The sequence below is a fragment of the Myotis myotis genome, unplaced genomic scaffold (assembly GCF_014108235.1).
Source record: "Myotis myotis isolate mMyoMyo1 unplaced genomic scaffold, mMyoMyo1.p scaffold_m19_p_1, whole genome shotgun sequence".
In the NCBI taxonomy this organism is placed as follows: domain Eukaryota; kingdom Metazoa; phylum Chordata; class Mammalia; order Chiroptera; family Vespertilionidae; genus Myotis; species Myotis myotis.
In genome coordinates, this window is record NW_023416313.1 from 162,630,831 (window position 1) to 162,658,490 (window position 27,660).

Consider the following 27,660-nt stretch of genomic DNA (forward strand, 5'->3'; position numbering starts at 1 on the left):
GATGAGAACCATTCATATTATGCAGGGTAATCTGCTGTACTCAGTCTACTTAATTGTTAATAATATATAACAAATACAGCAAAAACCAGACTAGTGTTTGACTAAAAATTAGGTACCATGGACTAGCCAAGATGACACAAAAAATTAACCATCACAGCCATTAAATTCTGTGTATCTTAATCTTTAAATATTTCTCAGATTGGTTCCTCCTTTTGTTACCATTGCCTTATTTGAGGCTTGTGTTATTCTCACTTAATTAAAAAATATTTAACTATGTATTACACACTGTGCCAAATGCTGGAGATACAACTGTGAATAAAAGATAGATTGTGCTCTAGGGACTTTACATTCCAGCCTTTCCTTGCCGTCTTCTGTCTTGCCTCTTCCCAATACATCTTTGTAAATGGATGTCTGTGATCACTTCCTCTCTCATTTTAATCTGCTGAGTCATCTGAGGGTCTTGTTAAAAGGCAGCTTCTGATGCATTAGGTCTGGGATGGTCTGAGATTTTGCATTTCTATCAGGCTCCCCAGGTGTTGCTGCTGGATTAGGAACAAACTTAGAGTAACTGTACTGTAGAGTCTCTCTCCAAAGAGATCACCTTTTTAAAATGTGTATCTGTACACTCTCTGAAAAGACACACAAGAAATGGGAAACAATAGTTGCCACTGGAAAGAACAGAATGGCCGACAATTGTACATTCCCTTTTATAACCCGAATGATGCACTCAGTCTGTGTGCTACATATTCAAAAATAAATTAAGAAAACAGCAAAAACAAAATATCTCCAACTGTTCGCTTTTAAAAACCCTGCCGTGGAGCCCAGCGACCCACAGGTCGGAACGCAGCGTAGCCTCTCCGAAGTCCTTCATTACGAACAGTTCACCTGCTGAGTTTATCTCCAGTTCACCCCTCGGTCAGGTCAGGCAGCGCTTGTGTCATCTCCACCGGAAATGCACCTGAGCAAACTTCACTGGATCTTTCCAAACCCCCGCTTCCGCAGCGCTCCTCTCCCGCCTCCTCCCCTCTCCCCCACGGTTAAAGTCGCCTTTTTATATGTATTAACCTCACAATGCTGCCGTCTGTCTCAGTCAGCACACTGGGCCAGAACTTATTTACGCGTCCATCTTAGCTCCTTGACTGTGCGGACCTGAGGACCAGGCGAGAGCGCATGCCGAGCGAGGACCGCGTCCAGAGGTTATTCCGCGAGAGGATGAGCCTGCGCCGGCCGCCAGCGGCTCGCAGGAAGCGGCGATCCCCGAGCACCGTGCTCTCTCTGATCCCTGCGAGACGCCGGCCAAGCCGACCTGCCAGGCGCTGAGTCCGCGCACCCGGCAGGGAAGGCGGCCAGGGGCCCCGCCCTCGGCGCTCGCTCCTTCCCGGGCGCGCCGCGCACGCCGGCTTCCAGGCCCAGGGCCCCTCGCCCGGCGCACGGCGGCGCCCTCCGGGGGCTGGGGAGGCCGGTCCACCGTCCCCGTCCCCACAGGCGGACATGGCGTTCAGAGCCCGGTTCCGAGCGTGGGGGTCTCCTTGGCGTCCGCCACCTGCCACCTGCGGCGAGCAAAGGGACCGACCGGTCGGGGCGGGGGTGGGACAGGCCGGGAAGGGAGGCGAGGACCGGCCAGGACCAGGCGAGAGGCAGCGCTGCTAACTTTCTTGCACTCACGCTTCTTCCGCCGGGCCCAGGCTGGCGGGGCGGCCTCCACGCCGCTTGCTCCCTCCCGCCCCGCGTCGCTGGGCACCGAGTGTCCGCCGCGCCCTCCCGAGCTCTCCGCGGCGCCGCCAGCCACGTCCCACGCCCCCTTCCCGCCCGCGCGCGTGTCGCTGCCGCCAGAGGGGGCGGGGCCCGGGCCCGGGCGTCCAGTCAGCCACGGTCCCAGCGTGCCCTGCGCGGGCCAACGAGAGCGAATCCAGAGACTCACCCCGCCGCGCTCGCTCCTCGCTGGCTCTCCCCTCACACACGCTCACGCCCGGCTCGACATGGCGGCGGCGGCGGCAGCGGGGGACTCCGACTCCTGGGGTGAGGGGAAGTTCCGGGGGCCGGGAGCGGGCCCTCGCCCCGGCTGGCACTAACGCGGCTCGCTCTCTTCCGTAGATGCGGACACGTTCTCCGTGGAAGACCCGGTGCGGAAGGTGGGGGCCGGCGGTACGGCCGGCGGGGACCGCTGGGAAGGCGAGGACGAGGACGAGGACGTCAAGGTGGGTGCGGGCCGGGGCTGCGGGCTGCGCCGTCGCGGGCGGGAGTTGCCCACCGCTGGGCGGGCGGGCGGGCGGGCGGACTCTGGGCCCAGGGGCGCCGCCCGGGCCTGCGAGCCCTGGGTGGGGCGCGAGCTTAGGGCCCGACGCTGCCCTCTCTCCCTCCGCTCGCCGACTGTGTGGCCGGGACGGGCAGCGTGGCCTTTCGGATTTCCTCGGCGAGGCGGCGGCGGCCCTGCCCCAGCCCTTGGTCGGTCCGCGCCCCGGCCTGCATCCCACCCGCCAACTGGCGACGGGAGGTGACAGCAGCGGCGGGGCGGCCCACGTGCAAACTTCGTGGTCCGGAGCCCCTGGCCGCGATGAGGCTGGCGACGTGGGGACGGAGCCCCCCGGCTTGTCCCATATGGGACACCTCGCCACGCGCCCGCCTGTTCGAGCGCCTGTCTCCCCAGAACCAGTCATTCATTCACGTCCCCGAAGGCCCAGTGGTAGAGTTGGTACAATTAGACAAGGGAACTGTTGTGGCTTAAGTCTAACTTTTTCACGCAGGAGAAATAGAAATAGTAAAGCGAAATAACTTTTCGCCTCCCTGCCCACACCCTGTGGTGAAAGGGTGAACTGAGTGCCGAAAGGGCCGGCAGTTACTGACCAGAAACGGGGCAGTCCGCAGCGACCGGGAAACCGTGAAGTTGACAGAGTGACATTCATCTTCACACGAGAGATGGAAGATTTGGAGGCTGGATTAGAGAGGGGCCAGTGCATCCTCTCAGGTGTGATCCAGATTTGCCCTCCTGGCTCATTTGTGAGCACTCCTGGGGGCTTAGCATATGGCTTCAGAAACATGACTATGGCGATTTTTTAAAAGTAGCCCATCATGTGAAGACTCTTATTAATAAAGTTCTCAACGTTTTTAAATATTTGTGCAGATAAAGTTTTGTATGAATTGGAAAATGGTATTTCGTGGTTTTGGGTTCATTTAGTGAATGTTTCACTCCCAACTTCTACTCGTTGGCATGTACTTAATTCTACAAGTCCTTCTGCTTGGGTTGAAAATTTTTAAGCTAGAAAATTACTATTAACTTAATACTCAGTACTGCTTTCTCCTGAGTCTGATGAGGTGAATGTACAATTTCTTGAACAACCTGAGGTTCAGAAACGAAGGGAGCTTTGCACACATTGGTGTTAATAAATGAGTAGTGTTGTGAAAGTACTTAGACATGGGAATGGATTATGTTAACCCCTTCGTTGCAAGATATAAGTGACTTCCCTACATTGTAGAACATTTTCTGTTTGGAGCATTTAGTTCAGATTTGCCCTTTTAATTTTTCTATGTATATTTGGGTGCAGCAGTTAAGATACCTGTTAATGAAAATTGGAAATAAATTACCAAATGAGAAGAAAATATTAGAGAAATCTGGACAAAAATATCAGAAAATGAGGTTTGAATGGAGTAATCTGGGCTGATATCATGAAGTAAACTGCCTGAGATTACTGGATCTATGGTATTAATCCTGATAAATGTAATTCTAATTCTGACCACTTGGAATTAATTTTGGAGATTTACGAGTTTAAAGGACTATAAAAGTCATCTCGCCAATTCACTCTTTCAATGCAGAATTTCTTTCTCTTATACAAATAGCTTATTTATTTTACATAAACTTTGAAGTTGATCTTGGAGAAGAAAGCTGAACTTGCCTGTTTTATTTCCAAGTTTAAATGTTGGATTATTTCTGTTGAGTTTCTTCAAGATTCTCATAATGATATCCACGGAATAGTTTGATTCCTGGACTCCAGAATGGACAGACCTGGGTTGATATTGTTGCCTTGACATTTTTTATATTTGTGGTCATGAGCAAGTGTTTGATCTTTGTTTTAGTTTTCAGTCTGTAACTTGTCATTATGGGAGCTACCTCAGGGGTTAATTTACATTTTAAATGAGATTGCACGGGAAGCATTAAGCAGAATTGCCTGATACATAGTAGGCACTCAGTAAATGTTAATTGTCTCTTACTTTAAGATATTGTCTTTTTCTAGCTAATGGAATGTATGCTTAGGCTGTTTAGATCTAGTATTGGGGTTTATTTTGTACCACATTTTTTATTTCCTAAGCTCAGAAGGATTAAGTTCTCGCCATAGTGGCAGTTTATTGTGAATTTTATGGGTTGTTTTCTTTTAAGGTCACAAAGTTTTCTTTAATTATTCTTTGGGGGAAGAGACGCCGCCACACTTCTACTCAATTAAGAGAAACATTTTTATCAGCACAGAAGTCATCTTTATTTTTTCTACTTACAATGCCATGAATTCATAGGGAATGGGTTCCAGCAGCTCAGGCTCCTTCCCATTGGTTCTCACAGAGTGCTTCTCTGGGTGGAGCAGGCCGATGCTTCAGTTGAACCCAGGTACCTTTCTCGTTGGCTTCCTTCTTTTTCTGATCATTTTCCTTCACATGTTTCAGGAAGCTGTCTTGCTCTTAGAGTGCCTAATATGCTCAATATGTACATTAATTCTCTTGGCAAGAAGCTTGCCCTTAACTTGCTTGTTCACAAAAAAGCCAACTGCATGCTGGGTGACATTGTTCACTCTTCCAGTTTTGCCATGGTAACATTTGTGGGGCATTCCTTTTTGAACAGCACTCATTCCCTTGATGTCCACAGTATCACCTCTCTTGTAGGTTTGTATATATGTGGCCAAAGGAACAATTCCATGTTTTCTAAAAGGCCTAGAGAACATATAGCAGGTGCCTCTCCTCTTTCCCTTTGTGTTAGTCACTTTGGCAAATTACTGGAAGATGGCAGTTCCGGCCGAAAGGCTGAATTTTATATTTTGAATGGAATGATCAAGTTTATCAAGCAAGGTTTTGCTTGCTCAAAGGTTACCAATCAAAGTTGAATTTTCTCTCCTTGGATGGTAGTAATACCACATATCTGAATTCTAATGTTATAGTACCTAATCCTTTCCTAAGGAGATGCCAACAAGGCTTAGTTTCCATGAGATTGAGTAATCACCATCCTTAATACAATATGGGAATTTTTAAAAATGTTTTCATTAATTTCAGAGAGAGGAAGGAAGAGAGAGAGAGAAACATCAATCGGCTGCCTCCTGCATGCCCCCAACTGGTGATTGAGTCTGAAACCTGGGCATGTGCCTGACTGGGAATTGAACCATGACCTCTTGGTTCATAGGTCATCCCTCAACCACTGAGCCACACCAGCCAATATGAGACTTTTTTAAAGTCTTCAGAAGATATGGGGGAAACAGTAAGTTTTCAGTTTATATCAGTATCTAGTGTTTAACCTTTAAGAATGTATATTTAGACTGGCCGCGCATCCCAGCAGCCGACAATCCTGCCACGCGTCCCGCCAAGACCTCACCAAAATACCGTCTCAAATGGAACATGCCATGGAAACCATGATGTTTACGTTTCATAAGTTTGCTGGGGATAAAGGCTACTTAACAAAGGAGGACCTAAGAGTACTCATGGAAAAAGAGTTCCCTGGATTTTTGGAAAATCAAAAAAACCCTCTGGCAGTAGACAAAATAATGAAGGACCTGGACCAGTGCTGAGACGGCAGAGTGGGCTTCCAGAGCTTCTTTTTACTAATTGTTGGACTCACCATCACATGCAATGACTATTTTGTAGTACACATGAAACAGAAGGGAAGGAAGTGAGCAGTTATTTTGCCCTGATAATAGTTCTCCCAATGGGTCCCTTAAGGAATATGTGCCCCACAGCTTCCCCCTATATAAGAATTTCATGAACAGATTGGGACCCTTAAAAAAATGTACAAATAAAATCCCACCCCATTGACCAAGAGAAAGAAAAGCCAATAAAACCGGATAAACTTTTGATTTTTATATTGCTTGTATCCTCTTGCCCCCCAATAAACAAGTTTCTTTAAAAATATATATATATAGATTTAATGTCATCTGTAATGTCCTGAGGAATGAAAGGAAAACAGGTCTTTGTTACAGTAATTTACTCCAGTAGTTTACTATCTTTTAGTAGACATTATAGCATTTTGCTGCGCTTGACTTTTAAAATAGCTGTCTGACAATGGCAGAAGTGGTTTAGGTAAAACTATGGAATTGTTAATATTAGTGGAGGGAAAGCCTATGTTTCTTCCACTTAAAAAGGTTAGAACCAGGGAGCATACTTTCCTGTTACACTGGCTTTATTTTACTTTTCTTACTATACTGATGTTATACAGAGGCTGTGGGGGGAATTGTTCGTTCGGCATATATTGCTGGACTCCTTCCCCGTTGCTGGAATGATGTATGGGCTGTGTTGACAAGGCAGTGAGTACCTACCCACTGCAAGCTGGGATAGTACAACTTTTACTGCATTTTACTAGTCTCCCAGCATTTCAGTAGAACAGATTAGAAACTAGATTTATTCAAAGAGTGTACAGTTTGCTTTGAGAAAACTGCTTCTGATTGTGTTCAGCGTCTCAGGCATTTGCTTCTATAATGTTATAGAATTTCTTATGAAGACCCTAGAGTTGAAAACTGCCTGCATCGTCCTACCCATTGAACCATCTGTTAGGATCCTTTATGGGTTAATAGCTTAAATCTGTCACAGTAAGGACATTTTTCAAGCACTGGAAATAGCACTTCTGAAGCAGGGGATCTATGTTTAGAGAAATGGGAGATTGTTGGGAAATATTCAGAAGGTGAGCATTTTGCCAGGACATGGGTATCTTGAAGTATGTGTGTAACTTATGAAAAATTCCAAACATATACAGAAGTAGAAAGAAAAGTTTAATAAATTCATGGCCAATCTTCTTTCTTCTATATCCCCACTTACATCTCTCCTCCCCCAACCAGATTTTTTTTTCCCTGACTCGAGGATATTTTTCCATTGAAAGACAGAGAGAAACATCTATGTGAGACAAACACATTAATTGGTTGTCTCCTGAATGAGCCCCGACCAGGGCCTGGGCAGGAGAGGATCCTGCAACCGAGGTATGTGCCCTTGACCGGAATTGAACCCGGGACCCTTTGGTCCTCAGGCTGATGCTCTATCCATTGAGCCAAACCTGCTAGGACCCAACCAGATTATTTTGAAGAAAATCCCAATTAAATCATTTCAATACCCTGGCATTTTTTAAAAAAAGAATATGTTTATTGATTTTGGAGAGAGAGGAAGAGAGGGAAACATAGATCGGCTACCTCCTGCACACCTCCTACTGGGGATTGAGCCCACAACCTGGCATGTGCCCTGACTGGGAATTGAACCAGCAACCTTTTGGTACATGGGACAACACTCAATCAACTCAGCCACACCGGCCAGAGCAATACCCTGACAGGTTTTATAAATGAAAGTTTTTAGTTAGGAAGCATGTTTGCTATTGAAAAATACTTACATACTGTTATTGTAGTGCTGGAACACTGAAAATAATTAAGCTACTTGGTTAGAGTTCAGTGTCTTGATCTAGATCTTGCTTAGCCAGGAATTTAAAGTAGTATTGATTGATAACAGTTCAGAATATTAGATAGGCACTGAGATGGAATTCAGCTGAGTGCTAAACCATGCATAATAGGATGTTAAAAACTTAATGAAATTAAATTAAATGAATGATTTGGTTTCCAGAGACCAGTATAGCTCTAAGATGATGGAAGAATCTTTGAGCTTCTTTTATTTTTATTTATTTATTTATTTATTTTAAATATATATTTTTATTGATTTTTTTACAGATAGGAAGGGAGAGGAATAGAGAGTTAGAAACATCGATGAGAGAGAAACATCGATCAGCTGCCTCCTGCACACCTCCCACTGGGGATGTGCCCGCAACCAAGGTACATGCCCTTGACTGGAATCAAACCTGGGACCTTTCAGTCCGCAGGCCGACGCTCTATCCACTGAGCCAAACCAGTCACGGCTTGAGCTTCTTTTAAAAACTGAACTTGGCTGGGAAGTCCAGCCTTGCCAGGGGCCATTACAGAGTTCTGAGGCCTCTCAGAGCAGGTTAGAATAGCTTTACAAAACACTAGCCAGGCCCTAGCTGCTTTTGCATTTTATCTGAATTTATTGTTGACATAGGCCTGCAGACTGAAGGGTTGCGGGTTCAATTCCGGTCAAGGGCACGGACTTCATACCTCGGTTCCCGGCTTGATCCCGGCCCCAGTCGGAAGTGTGCAGGCAACAATCGATGTCTCTCACATTGATGTTTCTCTGTCTCTCTCCCTTCCACTTTCTCTGAAAATCAATGGAGAAAATATTCTCTGGTGAGGATTAATAACAACAAAACACCGGCCAGTGAAAGGCTCTTTTCCTGCAAGAGGTTATGCTTTAATCCAAACTGAAGAAAAGGGGGGAAGAAGTATGTGTTAGTGGGCTATGGCTATGGGGCAGAATAATTTTACTGCTCTTGAAACTACTTCTGTTTGATGATCTATAAATATATCTTGCTTAAGTTGGAAAGCATTTTGGCCCTAAATGTGTTCTCTAATTGCATGTGACATTCTGTAGTTGTACATTATAAAAATGACAGACCAACCAACTACTGGCCGCATTGTTATAAATAAAAAGAAAGCAGGGTTTAAAATTTTTGTTTTGTTTTCAATTCTTAGTTCAATTGGGAAGCAGTTTTTAAACTTGAAAAGCAGCCATATCTCTCAGAGAAATGGCTCAAATGATGTTGGGTGTGTGTCTGTAGGAGAAGAGTATAGATAAGCAATTTGTAGTTTATAAACAGCCTCTGTTCTGAGGTAGCTAGCCATTTTAGGAGATAAATTGTATGTAATAGTTGGAAGATTTATTGGCTACCTAAAATAACTTGGTAAGGAATTTAATTGGATATTGATAGGTAGTCTCTTGAAGCAAATAACCATTTAAGGCTTACTAAATTATAGACTTCCTATTTTTTTTTTTAATATATTTTATTGATTTTTTACAGAGAGGAAGGGAGAGAGATAGAGAGTCAGAAACATCGATGAGAGAGAATCATCGATCAGCTGCCTCCTGCACATCCCCTACTGGGGATATGCCCGCAACCCAGGTACATGCCCTTGACCGGAATCAAACCTGGGACCTCTCAGTCCGCAGGCCGATGCTCTATCCACCGAGCCAAACCGGTTTCGGCTAGACTTCCTATTTTAAGTGTTAACTTTTTAGGTTTCTCTAGGAATCTCTTCTGCATTTTATTTATTTTTATTTTTTTAAAATATATTTTATTGATTTTTTACAGAGAGGAAGGTGAAAGGGAGAGGGATACAGAGTTAGAAACATCGATGAGAGAGAAACATCGATTCAGCTGCCTCTTGCACGCCCCGTACTGGGGATGTGCCCGCAGCCCAGGTACATGCCCTTGACTGGAATCGAACCTGGGACCCTTCAGTCCGCAGGCCGACACTCTACCCGCTGAGCCAAACCGGTTAGGGCTTTTCTGCATTTTATCTGAATTTATTGTCAGCATTTACAAAGTCCTAGTGTTTACAGAAAATTGGTCAGATTTAGACAATTCTACCTTACATTTACTTTTAGAGCACCTGCATATTTTATAACTAGGGAAACAAAAACTCTTTTTAAGTTCCTGGGGAAAGCCACCTGGCTTTTTGCTTCGGGATGATATCTGTTTGGAAATGTGACCAGTTTCCTTTTTTTTTTTTTTTTTTTTTTTAGAAAAGCAAGCAAGAATTTATTGACCACAGCAAAAACTCAGGGCAGTGACACAACGAAGGGCATAGAAAGAGCAATAGTGCCTAGGCTGGGCTGCTCTGGCTCACCTGGAAGTCAGAGAAAAGGGGGCCTTGGAGACAGGTTCAGGGGGTTAGCCTGGGACGAGCTGCTGCTGCCCATTGGTCCCCTGGTTGCAAGTCTCATGGGGTCCCTTATGGGTTGCTGTGGTTGGCAAACTGCAGCTCGCGAGCCACATGCGGCTCTTTGGCCCCTTGAGTGTGGCTCTTCCACAAAATACCACGTACGGGCACACGTACAGTGCGACTGAAACTTCGTGGCCCATGCGTAGAAGTCGGTTTTCGGCCTGGGCGAGTCTATTTTGAAGAAGTGCTGTTGATATTTGGCTCTGTTGACTAATGAGTTTGCTGACCACTGGGTTAAGGGATACTTGCCTGTGGGGGAAGGAGATGGGGAAGGGAATGTGGAATTCTATGTAGTCTTATTATGTCTGGCTGATGAGACAGTTTAACTTGACTGTCTGAGGGAGCAGATGATATGGTAGGGTGGGGATGATGTTTTAATGGGAAAGGGAATCAGCATTGAAAAAAATGCTTTGTTGCATGTTTTCTCTATTTCGTAGTTATTGGAGTGAGGAACTGCTCATTTTTCAGCCATACTTCTTCCTTCTTAGCCTTTCAGTACCCCGAGATGCTAGACTAGTTTCTTAAAATTAGTATAAAATATCACAAGTAATTTGAAATGGGTAACTTATGTAGTTGTAGCTGGGCATATTTTCTTTGTAGGAACCATACTCTTCTCTTTGAGGAGATTCCAGGGGAGCTCATTCATAACTAATTGAAAGAACAGATTTTGGTGGGGAGGGACCTACTTCCCAGATAGTTATTTTATACTTCATGTCTCGGGTTAGAAGTCGTTTACCATGACATTTTATTTATTTATTTATTTATTTTAATATAGTTTATTGATTTTTTACAGAGAGGAAGGGAGAGAGATACAGAGCCAGAAACATCGATGAGAGAGAAACATCGATCAGCTGCCTCCTGCACATCCCCCACTGGGGATATGCCCGCAACCCAGGCACATGCCCCTGACCGGAATCGAACCCGGGACCCTTCATCCACAGGCCGACGCTCCATCCACTGAGCCAAACCAGATTCGGCACCATGACACTTTAAAGGAACTTTGGTCCATTCAGAACATGTTCCTTCATTATTTTTCACTGAGATTGTGGGGTAGCTATTCCTGTCTTGGTAAAATGGGGATAACACCATCTTACAGGACTTTTGTGAGGGTTACTGTGTTACATATAAAGTCCTTTGTACAGTGCCTGGTGTGAAGTAAGCACTTAGTAAATGCTATTACTACTACTATTATTATTATTATTATTATTATCATCATCATTATCACTATTAGAGTTGTGAATATGCACTTCCTGGAAATAAGCAAATGGTCCTCCTATCTGAAGCACTGCCTAAGCAGCATGCCACTCACAGACCCAGCTCTCTTATATTCTGTGAAGATTAAAACAACATGTCTGGTAGTTAACTTTTATTTTTAGTTCGCTGGTTCCTTTCGTCTTGTGGTGTATTGATATAAGGACTTAAGTAAACCAGAAAGGTAATGCAAACATTTGCTCTCTAATTTCTAACTCTGTTATCTCAGATGTCCCAACAATGACTAGCTGGTTTTCTTTTTTTTTAAACCAATAACACAGGTTTAATATTTTATTTTTCAATTACAGCTTACTTTTAATAGTACTTTGTATTGGTTTCAGGTGTACAAACATAGTGATTAGACAATCATATATTTTGCAAAGTGTTCTCCCCAGTATTTCCAGTACCCCTCTGGTACCATACATAGTTACCAAAATATTCTTGGCTATATTTATCTATGCTGTACTTTACATCCCTGTGACTATTTTGTAACTACCAATTTGTACTCCTTCCCCCCACCCCCAAATATATTTTTTCTTGATTTCAGAGGGGAAGAGAGAGAGAGAGAGAAATATCAATGATGAGAAAGAATCATTGATCAGCTGCCTCCTGCACACCCCACACTGGGAATCAAGTTCGCAACCTGGTCATGTGCCCTGACCTGGCTCATAGGTTGATGCCCAACCACTTAGCCACACTGGCTGGGCCCAATTTGTTCTTCTTAATCCCTTTACCTTTTTCACCCAGTCCCCCCAACCCCCAATCTGCTCTTGTTTTGCTTTCATTCTGTGAACTCTGAGCTATGGGTTAAATTGCCAAGGTAAAGTGATTATAAAAATATTTTTACTTTTATACAAGTTCTTTCTACTGTGCTGCAGACCTCATGGCAGCCTTAATTGGGACTTTTTGTTTCTTTGGTGGACATACAGATTTTTATTGAGAATCAAGGCTTGTGAAAAGAAAAAAAAGAAGGCTTGGTTGGCCGCCGCGGCCACCATGTGGTCACAAGCTGGCTGCCCCCATGTGGTCACAAGATGGCTGGCAGAGGACAGCAGTTGGGGGGGACCAGGCCTGCAGGGGAGGGCAGTTAAGGGCGACCAGGCCAGCAGGGGAGGGTTGTTAGGCATGATGAGGCCAGCAGGGGAGGGCAGTTAGGGGCGACCGGGCCAGCAAGGGAGGGCAGTTGGGAGCGACCAGGCCAGCAGGGTAGGGCAGTTAGGGGCAACCGGGCTGGCAGGGGAGGGCAGTTAGGGGCGACCAGGCCAGCAGGAGAGGGCAGTTGGGAGGCGACCAGGCCAGCAGGAGAGGGCAGTTGGGGGCGACCAGGCCGGCAGGGGAGGGTAGTTGGGGGCAGTTGGGCCGGCAGGGAGCAGTTAGGTGTCGATCAGGCTGGCAGGGGAGTGGTTAGGGGGTGATCAGGTTGGCAGGCATAAGCAGTTAGGGGCAATCAGGCAGGCGAGTGGTTGCGAGCCAGCAGTCCTGGATTGTGATCAGGGCCTAAATCGGCAGTTGGACATCCCCCGAGGGAACCCAGATTGGAGAGGGTGCAGGCTGGGCTGAGGCACACCCTCCTCCCCCAGTGAACGAATTTCGTGCACCAGGCCTCCAGTATTTAATAAAATTTAAAAAAAAATCAAGTTTTTCCCTGGCTAGTGTGACTCAGTTCGAGCCCTGAAGGGTTGCTGGGTCAATTTCTGGTCAGAGCACTTGCCTGGGTTGTGGGGCGAGATCCCCAGTGGGGGGAATGTGGGAGGTAGCTTATCAGTGTTTTGCTCTCACATCGATGTTTCTCTTTCCATCTCCCTTCCTCTCTGTCTAAAAACCAATAAAAAATCTTAAGAAAGAATCAAGGCTTGGTTACTTTATATATCTAGACTGATTTAGATTTTATGATCTGTCTTGTTATAAAACCAGAACCTTGGTGTCATATTTAAAGCACATTAGTCAGCCTTTGCATCTTTTAGTAGCGTCAGGACTGCTTGCTCTGCATCTGCCATCCTATGGCTCAAATTCAAATGGTGCGTCATAGTGTGCCTGGTGGTTGCTTAGACAATGTCCAAGCTACCTATACATTAAAGCCCTATTTAAACACAGGGCTGTGTCTATCCTTATTAAACTTAAACCTTCTGAATTCTGTGGAGCCTTTAGAAAATTGTTTGATAATTGGTTTATTTTTAGCTCAACGACTGTTATAGGTAGAAAAGACAGAGTATAGATCTACCTTAAAGTGTCCCACCCAAGTTAGGGAGTGTGTTCCATGAAGCTGTTTATCAGTTCTTGACTCCTCTTAAATATTGAGTATGCAAAAGAGTTTTTGTATTATTTATTTATTATTGTATTATTTTCCATACCAACAACTATGAATGTAGTTTTGCCCAACCTTGCACTGTATTTAATTCAGTAACCAGGGTTGTGCTATATGGAATACTGCTTGAAATAATTGAGCCAATGGTTAGAATGTTGGATGTTTTGGTTAGAATATGGGAAAGTAAGAAGGATAAAGTACTTTTTTATTTTAAAACTATGAATTTAAGAGAGGGTTTTAGTTTTGGTTTGGTTGTCCTGAGTGGTGTTTTTCACTTTTATTTATTGATGAGAGAGAGAGAGGAGAGAGGAGAGAGAGAAAGCAAGGCGGGGAGGGGGAGAGAAGAGAGATAAACACTGATTTGTTGTTCCACTTATTTATGCATTCATTGGTTGATTTTTTTTATGTGCTCTGACCTGGGATTAAACTCGAAACCTTGGCAAATTGGGATGATGCTCTAACCAACTGAGTTACCTGAACAGGGCTTATGTTTTTTTTGTTGTTGTTATTGTTTTTTAATATTTTTATTGATTTTTCACAGAGAGGAAGGGAGAGGGATAGAGAGTTAGAAACATTGATGAGAGAGAAACATCGATCAGCTGCCTCATGCACACTCTGTGTCCACAACCAAGGTACATGCCCTTGGCCGGAATCGAACCTGAGACCCTTCAATCTGCAGGCCAATGCTCTATCCACTGAGCCAAACCGGTTAGGGCTTATGTTTTAATTGTTAATGGAAAAGCTTTTTTTATGGAATTAGACAATTTGATATAAGTTAATATGGAAAAACAAACATGCAAGAATGGCAGGAAAACACTAAAAAATCTACAAGAGGAGACTAGCCCTAGCTTACATAAGAACATACTATAAAGTCGATGTAATTAATTAAAGCAGTCTGGTACTGGTGTATGAAGAAACAGTAGGTTAATGGGATAGTATAGAAAGCAGATACAGACCAGATACCTATGAAAATATAGTATATTGTAAATGACTGGGCAAAAATGGACTTTTTAATAAATGATGCTGTGACAACTAGGTAACCATTTGGAAAAAGATAAAATAGGTCATATTTCACATCATACAAAAGAAACTCCAAATGGATCAGATATCTAAGTGAAAAAAAGAATGAAATCATACATGTTCTAGAAGGAAATTCCTTGCTGTAAGAAAATCAAGAGGCAATAAGATTGATAAATTTTATTGCATAAATGTGGTGGGGTTCATAGCACTTCATGGGGAAACACTAGAGGCATTTCCCTTAAAGAAGATCAAGGCAGTGATACCCATTATCTTTCCTGCTATTCACATTGTGCTCTAGGGGTTTAGCCAGTGCAGTTAGATAAAATAAATCAGTTGTGGAGGCATAGAATTAGTAAAGAAGAATTAAAGGTACAGTAGCTCTTGTTTGCAGATGATATGATAGTATACTTTGAGAACCCTAGAGAATCAATGATAAAACTAAGTGGTAAATTAGTATGGTAGGCTATAAAATTAACATAGTTAACCAATTGTCAACTCAATAAATTCAATTAAAAAGTTAAAAAACCAAAAAACCAAAAACCACAAACAAAAACCTACCCTAGCCAGGTAGCTCAGTTGTTTAGAGCATTTGTCCCCATATGCCAAGGGTGCAGGTTCGACCTCCAGTCAAAGCATATACAAAAAAACAAGCAATCCTATATAATAAAAGGGTAATATGCAAATAGACTGAATGGCAGAACAACCAAACAATCAGAGGGTAATGTGCTAATGATATGCTAAGGCTGCTCAACCACTCCCTGTGATGTGCACTGATGACTAGGGGGCAGACGCTCTGACCGGTAGGTCAGCTTGCTGCTGGGGCCTGGCCAATTGGGACTGAGCGAGATGGGCCAGACACCCCCTGGAGCCCTCCCTCGGTCCCTCCCCGGGTTGATCGTGCTCCGGTGGGGTCCCTCAGCCTTGGCTGTGCCCTCTTGCAGTCTGGGACCCCTTGGGGGATGTCGGAAAGCTGGTTTCAGCCGGATCCCACAGGCCACTCCCCTTGGGAGGGCACCAGATGCAGGACTGATTAGGTGTGAGCCCATGGCAGGCACAGTGGGGCCAGGATGAGCAGGAGCAGCAGGTAGGAGCTGCAGGTGGCATTGAATTGCAGGTGGGTGTTGAACTGCAGGTTTCGGCCCAATCCCTGCAGGCCACCTAGAGCGACCCCCCCCCCATGCATGAATTCGTGCACTGGGCCTCTAGTGAATGTATAAACAAGTAGAACAACAAAATCAGTGTCCTTCTCACTCCCTTTCTCTTTAAAATAAAAACCAAAAACTAATAGTTTTTCTATACACAAATAACCAGTTAGAGGACATAAAAGGGAAAAAAACACAGCCCTATTTACAGTAGTAACATGGAAGATGAAATGCTTGAGAAATGTGCAAAAATAAAATAAAATAAAATAAAAGGAGAAATGTGCAAAACCTAAAAGATAAACTTTAAACCAATCCTTGAAAGATACAGAGGTCAACTTGAACAAATGGAAAGATAGTCCTTTTTCTTGGCGAGAACAGCTTAACATAAGATGACAGTTCTCCACTATTAATTTATAAATTTAATGCAGGACCAAAAAAATACCAACAAGCATGTTTCTGTGGAGTTAGACAAGTTGATAATAAAGTTCACATGGAAAAGTAAAAATGCAAGAGTTATTAATGGAAGTTCTTTTCTTTAGGATAATTGGGATGATGAGGAGGAGGAAAAAAAAGAGGAAGCAGAAGTAAAACCAGGTGAGCCACTGGGGTTTCTACATTTTTGGTTTTATGTCTTGGTGAATATCTGGTACTTATGTTAAGACAAATGACAAAAAACTCATAAGACTTAAAATTTTGGTATTTAGAAACCAAACATCCTTTCATTCCCACTTTATTCTCTTCTCCCTGCATCTCTTCTCTCATCTCAAAACATAATTAGATTAGATACATGCTTCTTTTTTAGTATTATGAGAGGGTAAAGGATGTGGTATCATAGTTGAATGATCTAAGTCCTGCGTAAAGGACTATGGGAAAATATGAAGGCAGGTGTTTGGATCTTAGGGGTCAGGTTAGAGAGGAAAAAGAGTTCCAGAACGTTCCCATTCTTATTTGCCAAGAAATCACCATATGAAATTGGAGCTGGGAGAGGGTTGGCTTTTTGAAGTATACAGGTATCATGTCTGTCTCATCCATAAACTGGAAAATATTCAAAATAATTGATTAAAAAATTACTTTTAGAAGTAAAAATTTCAGAAAAGAAAAAAATAACAGAGAAGATAAAAGAAAAAGAACGGCAACAGAAGAAAAGGCAAGAGGAAATTAAAAAGAGGGTAAGTACTATTGATTTTCTAAAATATAGAACTCTCACATCAGTAGTAGTAGTACAGTGTCTTAATAGGCAACCGATACTGCCTTGCAATTTGAGGGGCTTTGTAAAGACGTTAAATGAACACCATCAATAAGTTAATCCCAAAACTGAATTTGTGGTTTTTACAAAAACCAAACCTAGAAACTTTATGTATTAGAATGCCTTTTAAGTTTTCACAAACATTCGGGAACAGTTATAATTGTGTAATGACCACAGCCATATAAAAAGTGTCTGTTTCTCTGCCAGGTACTATGTGTTTGTTTGTTTATTTATTTATTTATATATTTTTAAATTTCTTTATTGATTAAGTTATTACATATGTGTCCTTATCCCCAAATTACCCCTCAAACCCCTTACTCATGCCTTCACCCCCGTTGTCTGTGTCCATTGGTTAGGCCTATATACCTGCATATAAAACCTTTGGTTGATCTCTCCACCTTACCCTCACCCTCCCCTACCTTCCCTCTGAGGTTTGACGGTCTGATCCATGCTTCTCTGTCTCTGGATCTGTTTTTGTTTATCATTTTATGTTGTTCATTATATTCCATAAATGAGTGAGATCATGTGGTATTTATCTTTCTCTGACTGGCTTATTTCATTTAGCATAATGCTCTCTAGTTCCATCCATGCTGTTAGAAGTGCTTCTTATTGTTTTTATTTTTGAATCATTTAAATGTGTTTTCTATTTAAAAAAAAAAACAAACACAAATTAATACAAGATTCCTGATCTTGTTCCAAATATTCAAGAAAAACGCATAGTTATCAATAGCATAATGAATAATCATACACATCACAGTTGTTAATATTTTGCCATATTTGCTTCATCTATTTTTTTTTAAATACATTTTATTGATTTTTTTTACAGAGAGGAAGGGAGAGAGATAGAGAGTTAGAAACATCGATGAGAGAGAAACATCGATCAGCTGCCTCCTGCACATCTCCCACTGGGAATGTGCCCACAACCAAGGTACATGCCCTTGACCAGAATCGAACCTGGGACCTTTCAGTCCACAGGCCGACGCTTCATCCACTGAGCCAAACCTGTTTCAGCAATTTTTTGCTAAAATAAGATAAATAACACACATTATGCATTTTGCAATACTTCAGAGCAGCAGTCGCCCAGCGGTGGTTTGCGGACCACTGGTGGTCCGTGAGGTCCGAAAGGTTGGCAACCACTGCTTTAGAGGTAATGCTGTGTGCTTCATATTACTTCACATCACATCAGTAGTCATGTAATGTCTGTCCTATTATTAGTGATGCTAAAATTGATCACTGGGTTAAAGTTGAGACAGCCTGATCCTTCTCATAAAATTACATATTTCTTCTGGCAAATAATCCAATTTCACGTCAGCTTCTCACCCAATAGTTTTGTATCACTGTTGATCATTGCCTAATTATTACATTAGATATTACAGAATAGTGATTTTTCTCATTGTGACTTCTCTTCCTTTTTTTTTTTATTGGTTGGCTTTTTTTCTTCTTTTGCTACTTGGTTCCTTTGGATATGGTTTGTACTAAAAAGAGTAAAAGCTTAATTCTTTTCCTTTTATAAATTTTCAGAGTAAAGAGATAATAACTTCATGTGGTGAAAAATGAAGGATTTTGTGGATTTTATTTTGAGTAAATTTATGGACTTGGAGATTTTTATAAATTCATTGTGTTTTACTAATATACAGTAGTTTTTTGATGGTCAAACTGTCCCAACTTTGGCCAGTAGGAATCCCTTTAAGTAGTTTCTATCTTTATCCTTTTGATAGGGATCCCATTAGTCTTTGAAAGCTTCCTTGTTTCTGATACAATAAGAAGTGCCAGCCTTACCCGATAAACATTCTTCATTAAGCCTGGAATTAGCTGCTCCTCTGAGGTTTTTTTTAGTGGAAAATAATATATAGAGGCCAGATCTAGATGTCTGTAGTACTTAGTGTTATTGTGATAGCCTACATCCCTTTTCGTGGATTAATAAGCTAGGAAAGTAAGGTGTATGTGTGATCATTAGTTCATACTGATATTTTTTCTTATTCTGACTACACTTTTTTTTTTTTTTTACAATACCAATATTACTAACAAGGTAGAGCTACTGAATGAATTTTAGGATTTCCTTGCAATTCATTTTGAGCTTTGAATATGTCCTGCTAAGGATGTATAATTATGTCCTGGGTTCTAAAGTCATTTGAATTCTCTTCCCAGTGGCCTTATGTCTAGTTTGGTACACTTTTTTGTTTGTTTGTTTTCAGTTTTAAGATTTTAATTAATTTATTTATTTTTTTAAATTCTCACCTGGGAATCAAACCCACAGCCTTTTGGTATATGGGACGACTCTCCAAACAACTGAGCTGGCTGTGGCTTAACTTTATTTATTTTTTCTTTAAATATATTTTTATTGATTTCAGAGACAAAGAGAGAGGGAGAGAAAGAGATAGAAACATCAATGATGAGGATCATTGATGGGCTGCCTCCTGCATGCCCCACACTGGGGATTGAGCCGCTCCAGCATGTGCCCTGACCAGGAATGGAACCATAACCTCCTGGTTCATAGGTTGACCCTCGACCACTGTGCCATACTGGCCCCCCATCTATTTTTTCTAGTTTTTTTAATTGTTTAAATTATTACATAGGTCTCCTTTTTCCCTGATTGACCCCACCCGCACCGTCGCCACTCCCACCCCCCAGGACAAGCCCCCACCACCCCAGTGTCTGTGTCCATTGGTTATGCTAATATGCATGCATACAAGTCCTTTGGTAGATCTCTAACCCCCCCCTCCCCTGCCATAAATCTTTATTGTTGAAAGTATTACGTATGTTCCCTTTTCCCCCTCATTGACCCCCTCCAGCCCCCCCTCCCCCCATCCCAGGCCTTCACCACCCTATTGTCTTTGTCCATGGGTACATACAAATCTAACATAAACCTTACTTAGAATGTACTCAGTTTATCTTAGGCCAGGTATTGAGTTAATATATATTTAGCTTTGATGCAGGAAATACTTGATGTCAACACTTAACTGTTAGACAAATAAGTCAAGATACTTCCCTTTTTCTTTCTAGCAAGTGTTTGAGATTTCCTAACTTGGCATAATGAACTTTCTCATTTCATCTTCTCCATGAGAAATAAAATGATCTATTTCAGAAGTGGACTTCTGAATCAAAATCCTCAAACTGCATAGGCATGGATAATTATGAATGACACAAATTCCCTTCACTTTTCCCACTTGGATAAATATTGTCGAAGATTTCCCCTTATTATAGTAAAAGCAGTGTGTGTGTGTGTTGTAGAAAATTATATCATAATATATAGAAATGTTAACTGTCATCTCAGTGGTGTGTGATTGGAAAATAAGTGTTTTTATGTCTGCATATTATTATATGGATATGCCATTTGGTTGTTGAACATTCAAGTTGGTTCTAAATTTAGTTGAAATTATAAAGACTTGATACTTATTACCAAGTTGCTCTAGGAAGATTGTTTCAGTATACAGTGTTAGCAGCAGAATGTGAGCGCCATTTTCACTCTGTCTACAATCTCAAATCCTTTTTTTTTTTTTTTTACAATTTCAATTCTTTCTTTTAAAAAAAAATATTTTTATTCATTTCAGAGAGAAAGGGAGAGGGCGAGGGAGAGAGAGGGAAACATCAATGATGAGAGAATCATTGATTGGCTGTCTCCTGCACGCCCCCTACTAGGGATAGAGCCTGCAACCCAGGCATGTGCCCTTGACTGGAACTCAACCCAGGATCCTATCCACTGAGCCAAACCAGCTAGGGCTCAATTCTTTATTTTTAAAAAAGGTTGTAGAAATAAGCTCAGTCTTCCTGGATTCGAATCTTAGCTCTTTCCCATTACAAGCTGTGTTAACCTGTTACCATGGGCAAGTTGCTTAACCTCTCTGTGCCTCAGTTTTTTCCCCTTTAATATTAGGATAAGAATATCTAAAATGTTTAGAAGAATGCCAAAATACAGTATGTATATACTTTTAAGTGTTTGCTATTATTTATGATTACATGTGCTTATAAAAAAATTCATAGAAAATAGATGTACTGGGTCCACCTATCATGATTCCAGCCCTTTTAAAACTTCACTTCTGTATCATTTTAGTTAGAAGAACCTGAAGAAACAAAAGTACTAACACCAGAAGAACAATTAGCAGATAAACTGCGGCTAAAGAAATTACAGGAAGAAGCAGACCTTGAATTAGCAAAAGAAACTTTTGGTAAGTGGGAGATACTGAGGTTTCAAGTAATTGTGAAAATCTTGGTAGTTATGAAAGTTTAGAAAACATCTTTTTGAAGAAACATATTACTGGCTACTTTAGGTATTAGCAGTTTTTATTCTCTTTATATTTGAGGTTTCAAATGAATTATGGTGGAGTGAGACACATATTTAGATTTTTGAATAATTATGTTTTGAGTATTAAATGAAATATATTTTTCTAAACTATGTTTTCAATTGATTTTTTTAGAGAGGCAGGGAGAGAGAGAGATAAAAACATCAGTGAGAGAGAAACATTGATCTCCTGCTTCCTGCACGCACCCCACCAGGGATCAAGCCCACAACCCAGGCATGTGCCCTGACCGGGAATTGAGCCGGCAACCTCTTGGTTCATGGGTTGATGTTTAACCACTGAGCCATACCAGCCAGGCCAAATAAAAGATTATTAAGATAAAAAGTCATTGGACCCAAATAAAGTCTACCACTTTGTAAAATGTATTTATCAACGGTGTGAAATTTGGATGGAATGTGAGGTCTGTAGCTTTGAGATTTAAATACCAAACTACCTGTAGGGCTGTCCTGTTGTCTTAATTAAGTCTGAATAAGACTTAGTATTGCATGCTAGTGCTGGGAGAGAGAGGTGGTGGTGAGAGGGTGGTATTTCACTTTGATTGTGCCTTCTTGTGCTCAGAGTAATTTCTTTCTGCAACCCTTCTTGGCCTTCACCATGCCCTATCTCTACCAGTGGTTCTCAACCTTCCTAATGCTGCAACCCTTTAACACATTTCCTCATGTTGTGGTGACCCCCAACCATAAAATTATTTTCGTTGCTACTTCATAACTGTAATTTTGCTACAGTTATGAATCGTAATGTAAATATCTGATATGCAGGATGTATTTTCAGGGTCTCGACCCACAGGTTGAGGACCGCTGCAGACGGCTTCCATTCTGTGTGCCATACCTGCAGCTATGGTTAGTGCATGAGATAAAAGACATGTTCAAGGTCCTGTAAAAAAATCAGTTCAGAGTGTCCCAGGAGGATAGTTACATGGCACAGAGGATAAAAGGAAGGAACATGCCCAGAGAAAGTAAAAGCTCTCATTTTAACCAAGTTTATTGTTGTCAGCTATTGAGTACTTTGTAGAGTAGAAGATCATATTGAAACAGTTAAATAACTGGAAATCCAAACCTAGAGCCAAAAACAATCTAGTTTTCCCCTCATTCCTTTTCTTTAAAACAATCAAGCAGGCTGACTCTAGTAATCATTTCCTTTTTATGGGAAGTGTGACCTTATCTTTCACTGGGCCTCTAGTAATCTCAAGAGATGCTCCTGTCTGCTGGAATGTGCTTGAAATGTCTTAACTGCACTCATCTCATCACAGAGGGCACTCAGCCATTCTCTTGTGTCTTCAAGGATGGTAAAAGCCGCCCATGTGTTTATTAAAGAGAAGGGTTTATGTGGTACCCATAAATCCTAATATAGGACACCAATTACAGATTAAAAGGCCAAAACATGCATACATACAGTCATTGTTTGGTTAATAGGATTTCAGTGTTGTGTTTTTCATATTAAAATACTGAATCAGTGGCATTGTTAACAACTAATTTAGACTACTGAGGACAAAAAAGTGTACCGACATATTAATTTTTCTATTGGGATTTAACACATGGTTTGCTCCTGCTTAGCTTCTAGAGTTAGTTAGCTGGATACTTTGACAGAAACCATCGTTTTCTTTGCTTTTTTCCTTCTCTCCCCACTTCACTCTGGGCTGTTCTTGGACAGATACCTTAAGACAGCCGTGGGCAAACTACGGCCCGTTTGAAATGAATAAAACTAAAAAAAAAAAAAAAAAAAAAAGACCGTACCCTTTTATGTAATGATGTTTACTTTGAATTTATATTAGTTCACACAAACACTCCATCCATGCTTTTGTTCCGGCCCTCCGGTCCAGTGTAAGAACCCATTGTGGCCCTCGAGTCAAAAAGTTTGCCCACCCCTGCCTTAAGAGCATTCTTTTGTGCTAGGGACTCCTTTGGCATGGCAGTCTGCCAAAGCCCGTGGGCCCCTTTTTAATCTGATGTTTTTAAATGCATAAAACAAAACACACAGGACTTTACTTACAAAATAAATCTTTTGAAATAAATATTGAAATAGCTATCAAAATATTAAAATAACTTTTGACACAATAATTACATGGTTCTTTGATGTATTGAGTAAGACCTAGAGCAGGTCTAATAAGTAATGTAATTTTAAAGTAATAATGACTGTGAATAATGTTTCAAGATATCTGAGACAACTGTAATGTGAAAGGAAAGTATCTGATTTCTGTTGGTAACAGTCAGGTTTTGCGTCTGTGATTTGTTGCCGGTAATCAAAATGGAAGGAAACTAGAGGTTAGTAAAAATAAAAGCTATAATTTTTTTCTCATCCAAATTCACAGGCCCCTTGAATTCTGTTCAAGGTCCCAGGTTAAGAATTTCTGCTTTAGAATGACGTAGCAGGGTTGTTCAGGTGTCTAATTGGTTTATAAACTTTAAAAATATCTTTCTGATATTTGCAGTGCTCCCTTTCTATTACAGGTGTTACTAATACAGTTTTTGGAATAGATGCTATGAACCCATCTTCAAGAGAGGACTTCACAGAGTTTGGAAAGCTACTAAAAGATAAAATTACACAATATGAAAAGTCATTATATTATGCCAGTTTTTTAGAAGCCTTAGTTCGAGATGTGTGTATTTCATGTAAGTAATTCTAATCTCTAGCCCCTGCACGTGGATTTTAGTAAGGGCACACTCAAGAAGATGGAGGTTGACTTTTTGCAGGGCTGGGAGGAGGAATGCTATAATATACAGACTTAGTATTTACTTTTTAGTAGTTACTATGAGAATGGTGTTCTGCAAACATGCAATTAGTTTGAATGGTTTTGTTCCTTTTTGAGGCTGCCTTCTTAATGTTTTCACAATGGTTTCCCAAGGAGACATCTGAGATTTGTTGCCACAGCAGCTAATACAGCACTAGCTTATTCTTTTATCTAATTATATCTTGAAAGGGGCTAGGAAGTGTCTTTTGGGGAAAATGCTCTCTGGGCATATAAGATTTTAGAGCTGAGATCACAGCAATTGTATATTCCTTTTATAAATGAAGAAGCCTGTGACAGGTGCAAGTTGCTCAACAGAGCTAGCACCTATTCTCTGGGCCCACGGGTGTGGTGCTGTGCCCTGAGAGAGGACTCAGTCACGCATTTCAGAGGCTGGGTGTGGGAGTGACAACCAGGGGTGGTGCAGCACCAATACAGTAAGGGACTGGTTTTGCTAGTATTTATTGTTTTTAAGATTGAGGAAAAGGAATTTTACATAATGGATTTTAAATTGGGTTTTGAGAAATTATTACTAAGTTGGGGGTTATTTGATGAGTTATTATATCCCCAGAGTTGGTCTTTTCTGCATATATTATTTTTCCTGTTTTTGAAGGAGCTCCCTAATCAAAACTAGTTACTTTTTTGGTAGCTAAAAACTGTTTTCAGCTTAATATTTTTATAAAGATAGGAGGATATATTGTTGTTCACTAAAAGATGTTGTCTCCTGGTAGGACACAGATTTCTGAGATAGCTACTACTTTCATTCTAGTTCCTGTGTTAGAAAATGGAGACTCCAGGAGGTGGGGAGTTGTCATCTGAAGGTTTAATAATTATTATTCCATGTTCATTCACTGAGCATCAAGGATATTATGGAAGGGCATGGTTATCTGTATGTTTGGTGGGGAAAGGAGAATAGGAGGGAACACTGAGCTGTAAAGATACTTAGTTTCTCTTTGGTTAGCATTGGTGTCTTGGTGATAACAGGTCATTATAAAGATAAATTTTTGTTGCTGAGTTTGCCATTTTATTCTATACTAGAGGCCCCACACACAAAATCATGCAGGTAGGGTCCTAGGGCCTAGCCTCCTGTGATCAGGGCCATTTTCTGCCCGTTTAGCAATCCCAAGGCCGAACACCACCTCCGCTACCGGGCGGTCAGGCTGTTGGGATCACCAGCTCATCCCCGGCTGCTCAGGGGCTCAGGCCTGTGGAAAAGGAGGCGCTGGCGACTTCACCTCCATGTGTGTGCGCTGGGCTGGCCGCTGATAGAACACGCTGCCCACTTGGGGCTGCTCACGCGGGTGCCGCCGCTGCTGCTGGGGCTTGAGGTCCTGATGGAAGCTGCGGGGCACACCCGCGACCTACCCGCCCAGGCCTGAGCGGGCAGCGCGTTCCCTCAGCGGCTGGCCCGGCGCATGTGCATGGAGGTGAAGTCACCAGCGCCTGCTTTTCCACAGGCCTGAGCCTCCGAGCAGCCGGGGATGAGCAGGTGATCCCAACGGCCTGACAGCCAGCCCGGTCCTCCCGCTACCCACCCCGATTCCCCCGTTCACCATCTCTGATCCATCGGAGCCTGCGGGCCAGGGGCAGGGACCAAGAGGTCAGCCATTCTGCCTGTTCGCCAGTCCGTAGTCCTGCCCTGCCCTGCCCACGGGTGGGAGGGTGAGTCGGGGGAGGGACCATCTCATGGTGACTGGTCATTTGGTCGTCACGGACACTGGCTACAGACACACACACACACACACACACACATATACACACATATAGCCTATATAATAAAAGCCTAATATGCAAATTGACTGAATGGCAGAACGGCCAGTTGCTATGATGCACACTGACCACCAGGGGGCAGATACTCAACGCAGGAGTTTCCCTTAGGCCCCAGGCCAGCCAAGGTGGGTGCGAGCTGGCCCCCCCCCCACACCCCCGATCGCCCTACCAGTCAGCCCGCAGAGGGAGGTGGGGGGTGGGGCCAGCAAATGGGCAGTGCCAGCCCAGCCAAGGCGGGTGCCAGTGGGGACCCCCCCCCCCAATTGCCCTGCAGAGGAAGGCGACTGGTGGCAGGGGGCAGGGCCAGGCTGGCCAAGGTGGGTGTGAGTGGGGGGCCCTGATCACCCTGCTAGTTGCCCCACAGATCGGCCCTGATTGCTGGCCAGGCCTAGGGACCCTACCTGTGCACAAATTTTGTGCACCGGGCCTCTCGTCTATGTAATAAAAGCCTAATATGCTAAGTGTCCGGTCAGCCGTTCAACCATTCAAAGTGTAATATGCTAATGATATGCTAAGGCCACTCAACCGCTCGCTCTGACGTACACTGACCACCAGGGAGGAGACACTCCAACTGGTAGGTTAGTTTGCTGCTGGGGTCCGGCCAATCGGGACTGAGGAAGATGGGCTGGACACGCCCTGGAGCCCTCCCACGGTCTCTCCTTGGCTGGCTAACCTCCTGCATCTCTCCCTGACCCTGATTGCGCACCAGTGGGGTCCCTTGGCCGGGCCTGTGCCCTCTTGCAATCCAGGAACCCTAGGGGGATGTTGCAGAGCTGGTTTTGGCCCGATCCCACAGGCCAAGGGACCCCACTGCTGCACAAATTCGTGCACCGGGCCTCTAGTTTTTAATAGTTCTGATTTGTATGCCTGGCCGTATGTCAAACAGGAGAATTACAATCTTTTCAAAGATACTGAAGTTAATGATAGACAAATTAGATTTTTCATAGCACATGGGGAAGAATGTATATTTTGCCTTATTCCCAAAAATGATTAAAAATTAGTGGCATACTTTTTCTTTTATAGTGGAAATTGATGACTTGAAAAAGATCACCAATTCACTGACTGTGCTTTGTAGTGAGAAACAGAAGCAAGAAAAGGTAAGAGCAAGCTGTGTGGGGCAATGTGTATTTCATTAGGATGGTGGTGCAGGCATAACATTCTTAACAAGCCTGGAAAACTTAAAGGTCAAGCAGTTTACCAATACCATTTAAATTGGAATAGAACGGTGTGAGTGTGAGTGACTTTTACTTTTTTTTTTTTTTTTCCAAACAAACATGTTCACAGTCTTGGTTTCTGAATTAATAGTAGAAATTGCCCTGGGTTGTCTGGGAATCTCCCTTAAAGAACTGAAGTTTTTCTGTGAGCAGAGGCTTTGGTGTCTCTTTGAGGGTTGCTATACCAGATAAGAAACACTTGGTAGATCAAGTCTCATGAATTGACTCTCTTTTATCTTTAGCAAAGCAAAGCCAAAAAGAAGAAGAAAGGTGTGGTTCCTGGAGGGGGATTAAAGGCCACCATGAAAGACGATCTGGCAGATTATGGTGGTTATGATGGAGGATATGTACAAGACTTTGAAGATTTCATGTGACATTTTATCTTCTCTGGTGTCTTCTTTCTGTTGCCCACAATCCCTTCAACATGTAGCACAACTTCCTTTCCTTTCAGTTCTGCCAAATGCTACAATCAGAAGTGCAGTATCTTTTGTGCTGGTTACTTAACCCCTTGACACTTAGGTGCTAATGTGCAAATGAGGGAACTTGGATCTCGCTGCCAAGGGGTTAAAATTGGGAACCTCAGTTGCTACTAAATCATAGTTTTAAAAAACACACAAACTTAATAATGTTGTCATTGTTGCTATCTGATTCTATAGCAGCAGTCACTAAATTG

General features: G+C 42.7%; 1 protein-coding gene across 1 annotated transcript; it reads left to right on the forward strand.

The window, feature by feature from the left end:
• Positions 1-1,979: 1,979 nt before the first annotated feature.
• EIF3J (eukaryotic translation initiation factor 3 subunit J) lies at positions 1,980-27,361 on the forward strand. The gene is made up of 6 exons (XM_036348582.1): positions 1,980-2,019; positions 2,095-2,198; positions 21,032-21,146; positions 23,726-23,887; positions 26,797-26,870; positions 27,230-27,361. The coding sequence occupies exons 1-6, from the start codon at positions 1,980-1,982 to the stop codon at positions 27,359-27,361; spliced, it is 627 nt and encodes a 208-aa protein (XP_036204475.1).
• Positions 27,362-27,660: the final 299 nt, after the last annotated feature.

Coding starts and splice junctions, on each gene's coding strand:
- EIF3J (XM_036348582.1), top strand. CDS start 1,980: ATGGCGGCGGCGGCGGCAGCGGGGGACTCCGACTCCTGGG. Junction 2,020..2,094: donor GGGGGACTCCGACTCCTGGG/GTGAGGGGAAGT, acceptor TCTCTTCCGTAG/ATGCGGACACGTTCTCCGTG. Junction 26,871..27,229: donor AGAAACAGAAGCAAGAAAAG/GTAAGAGCAAGC, acceptor TTTTATCTTTAG/CAAAGCAAAGCCAAAAAGAA.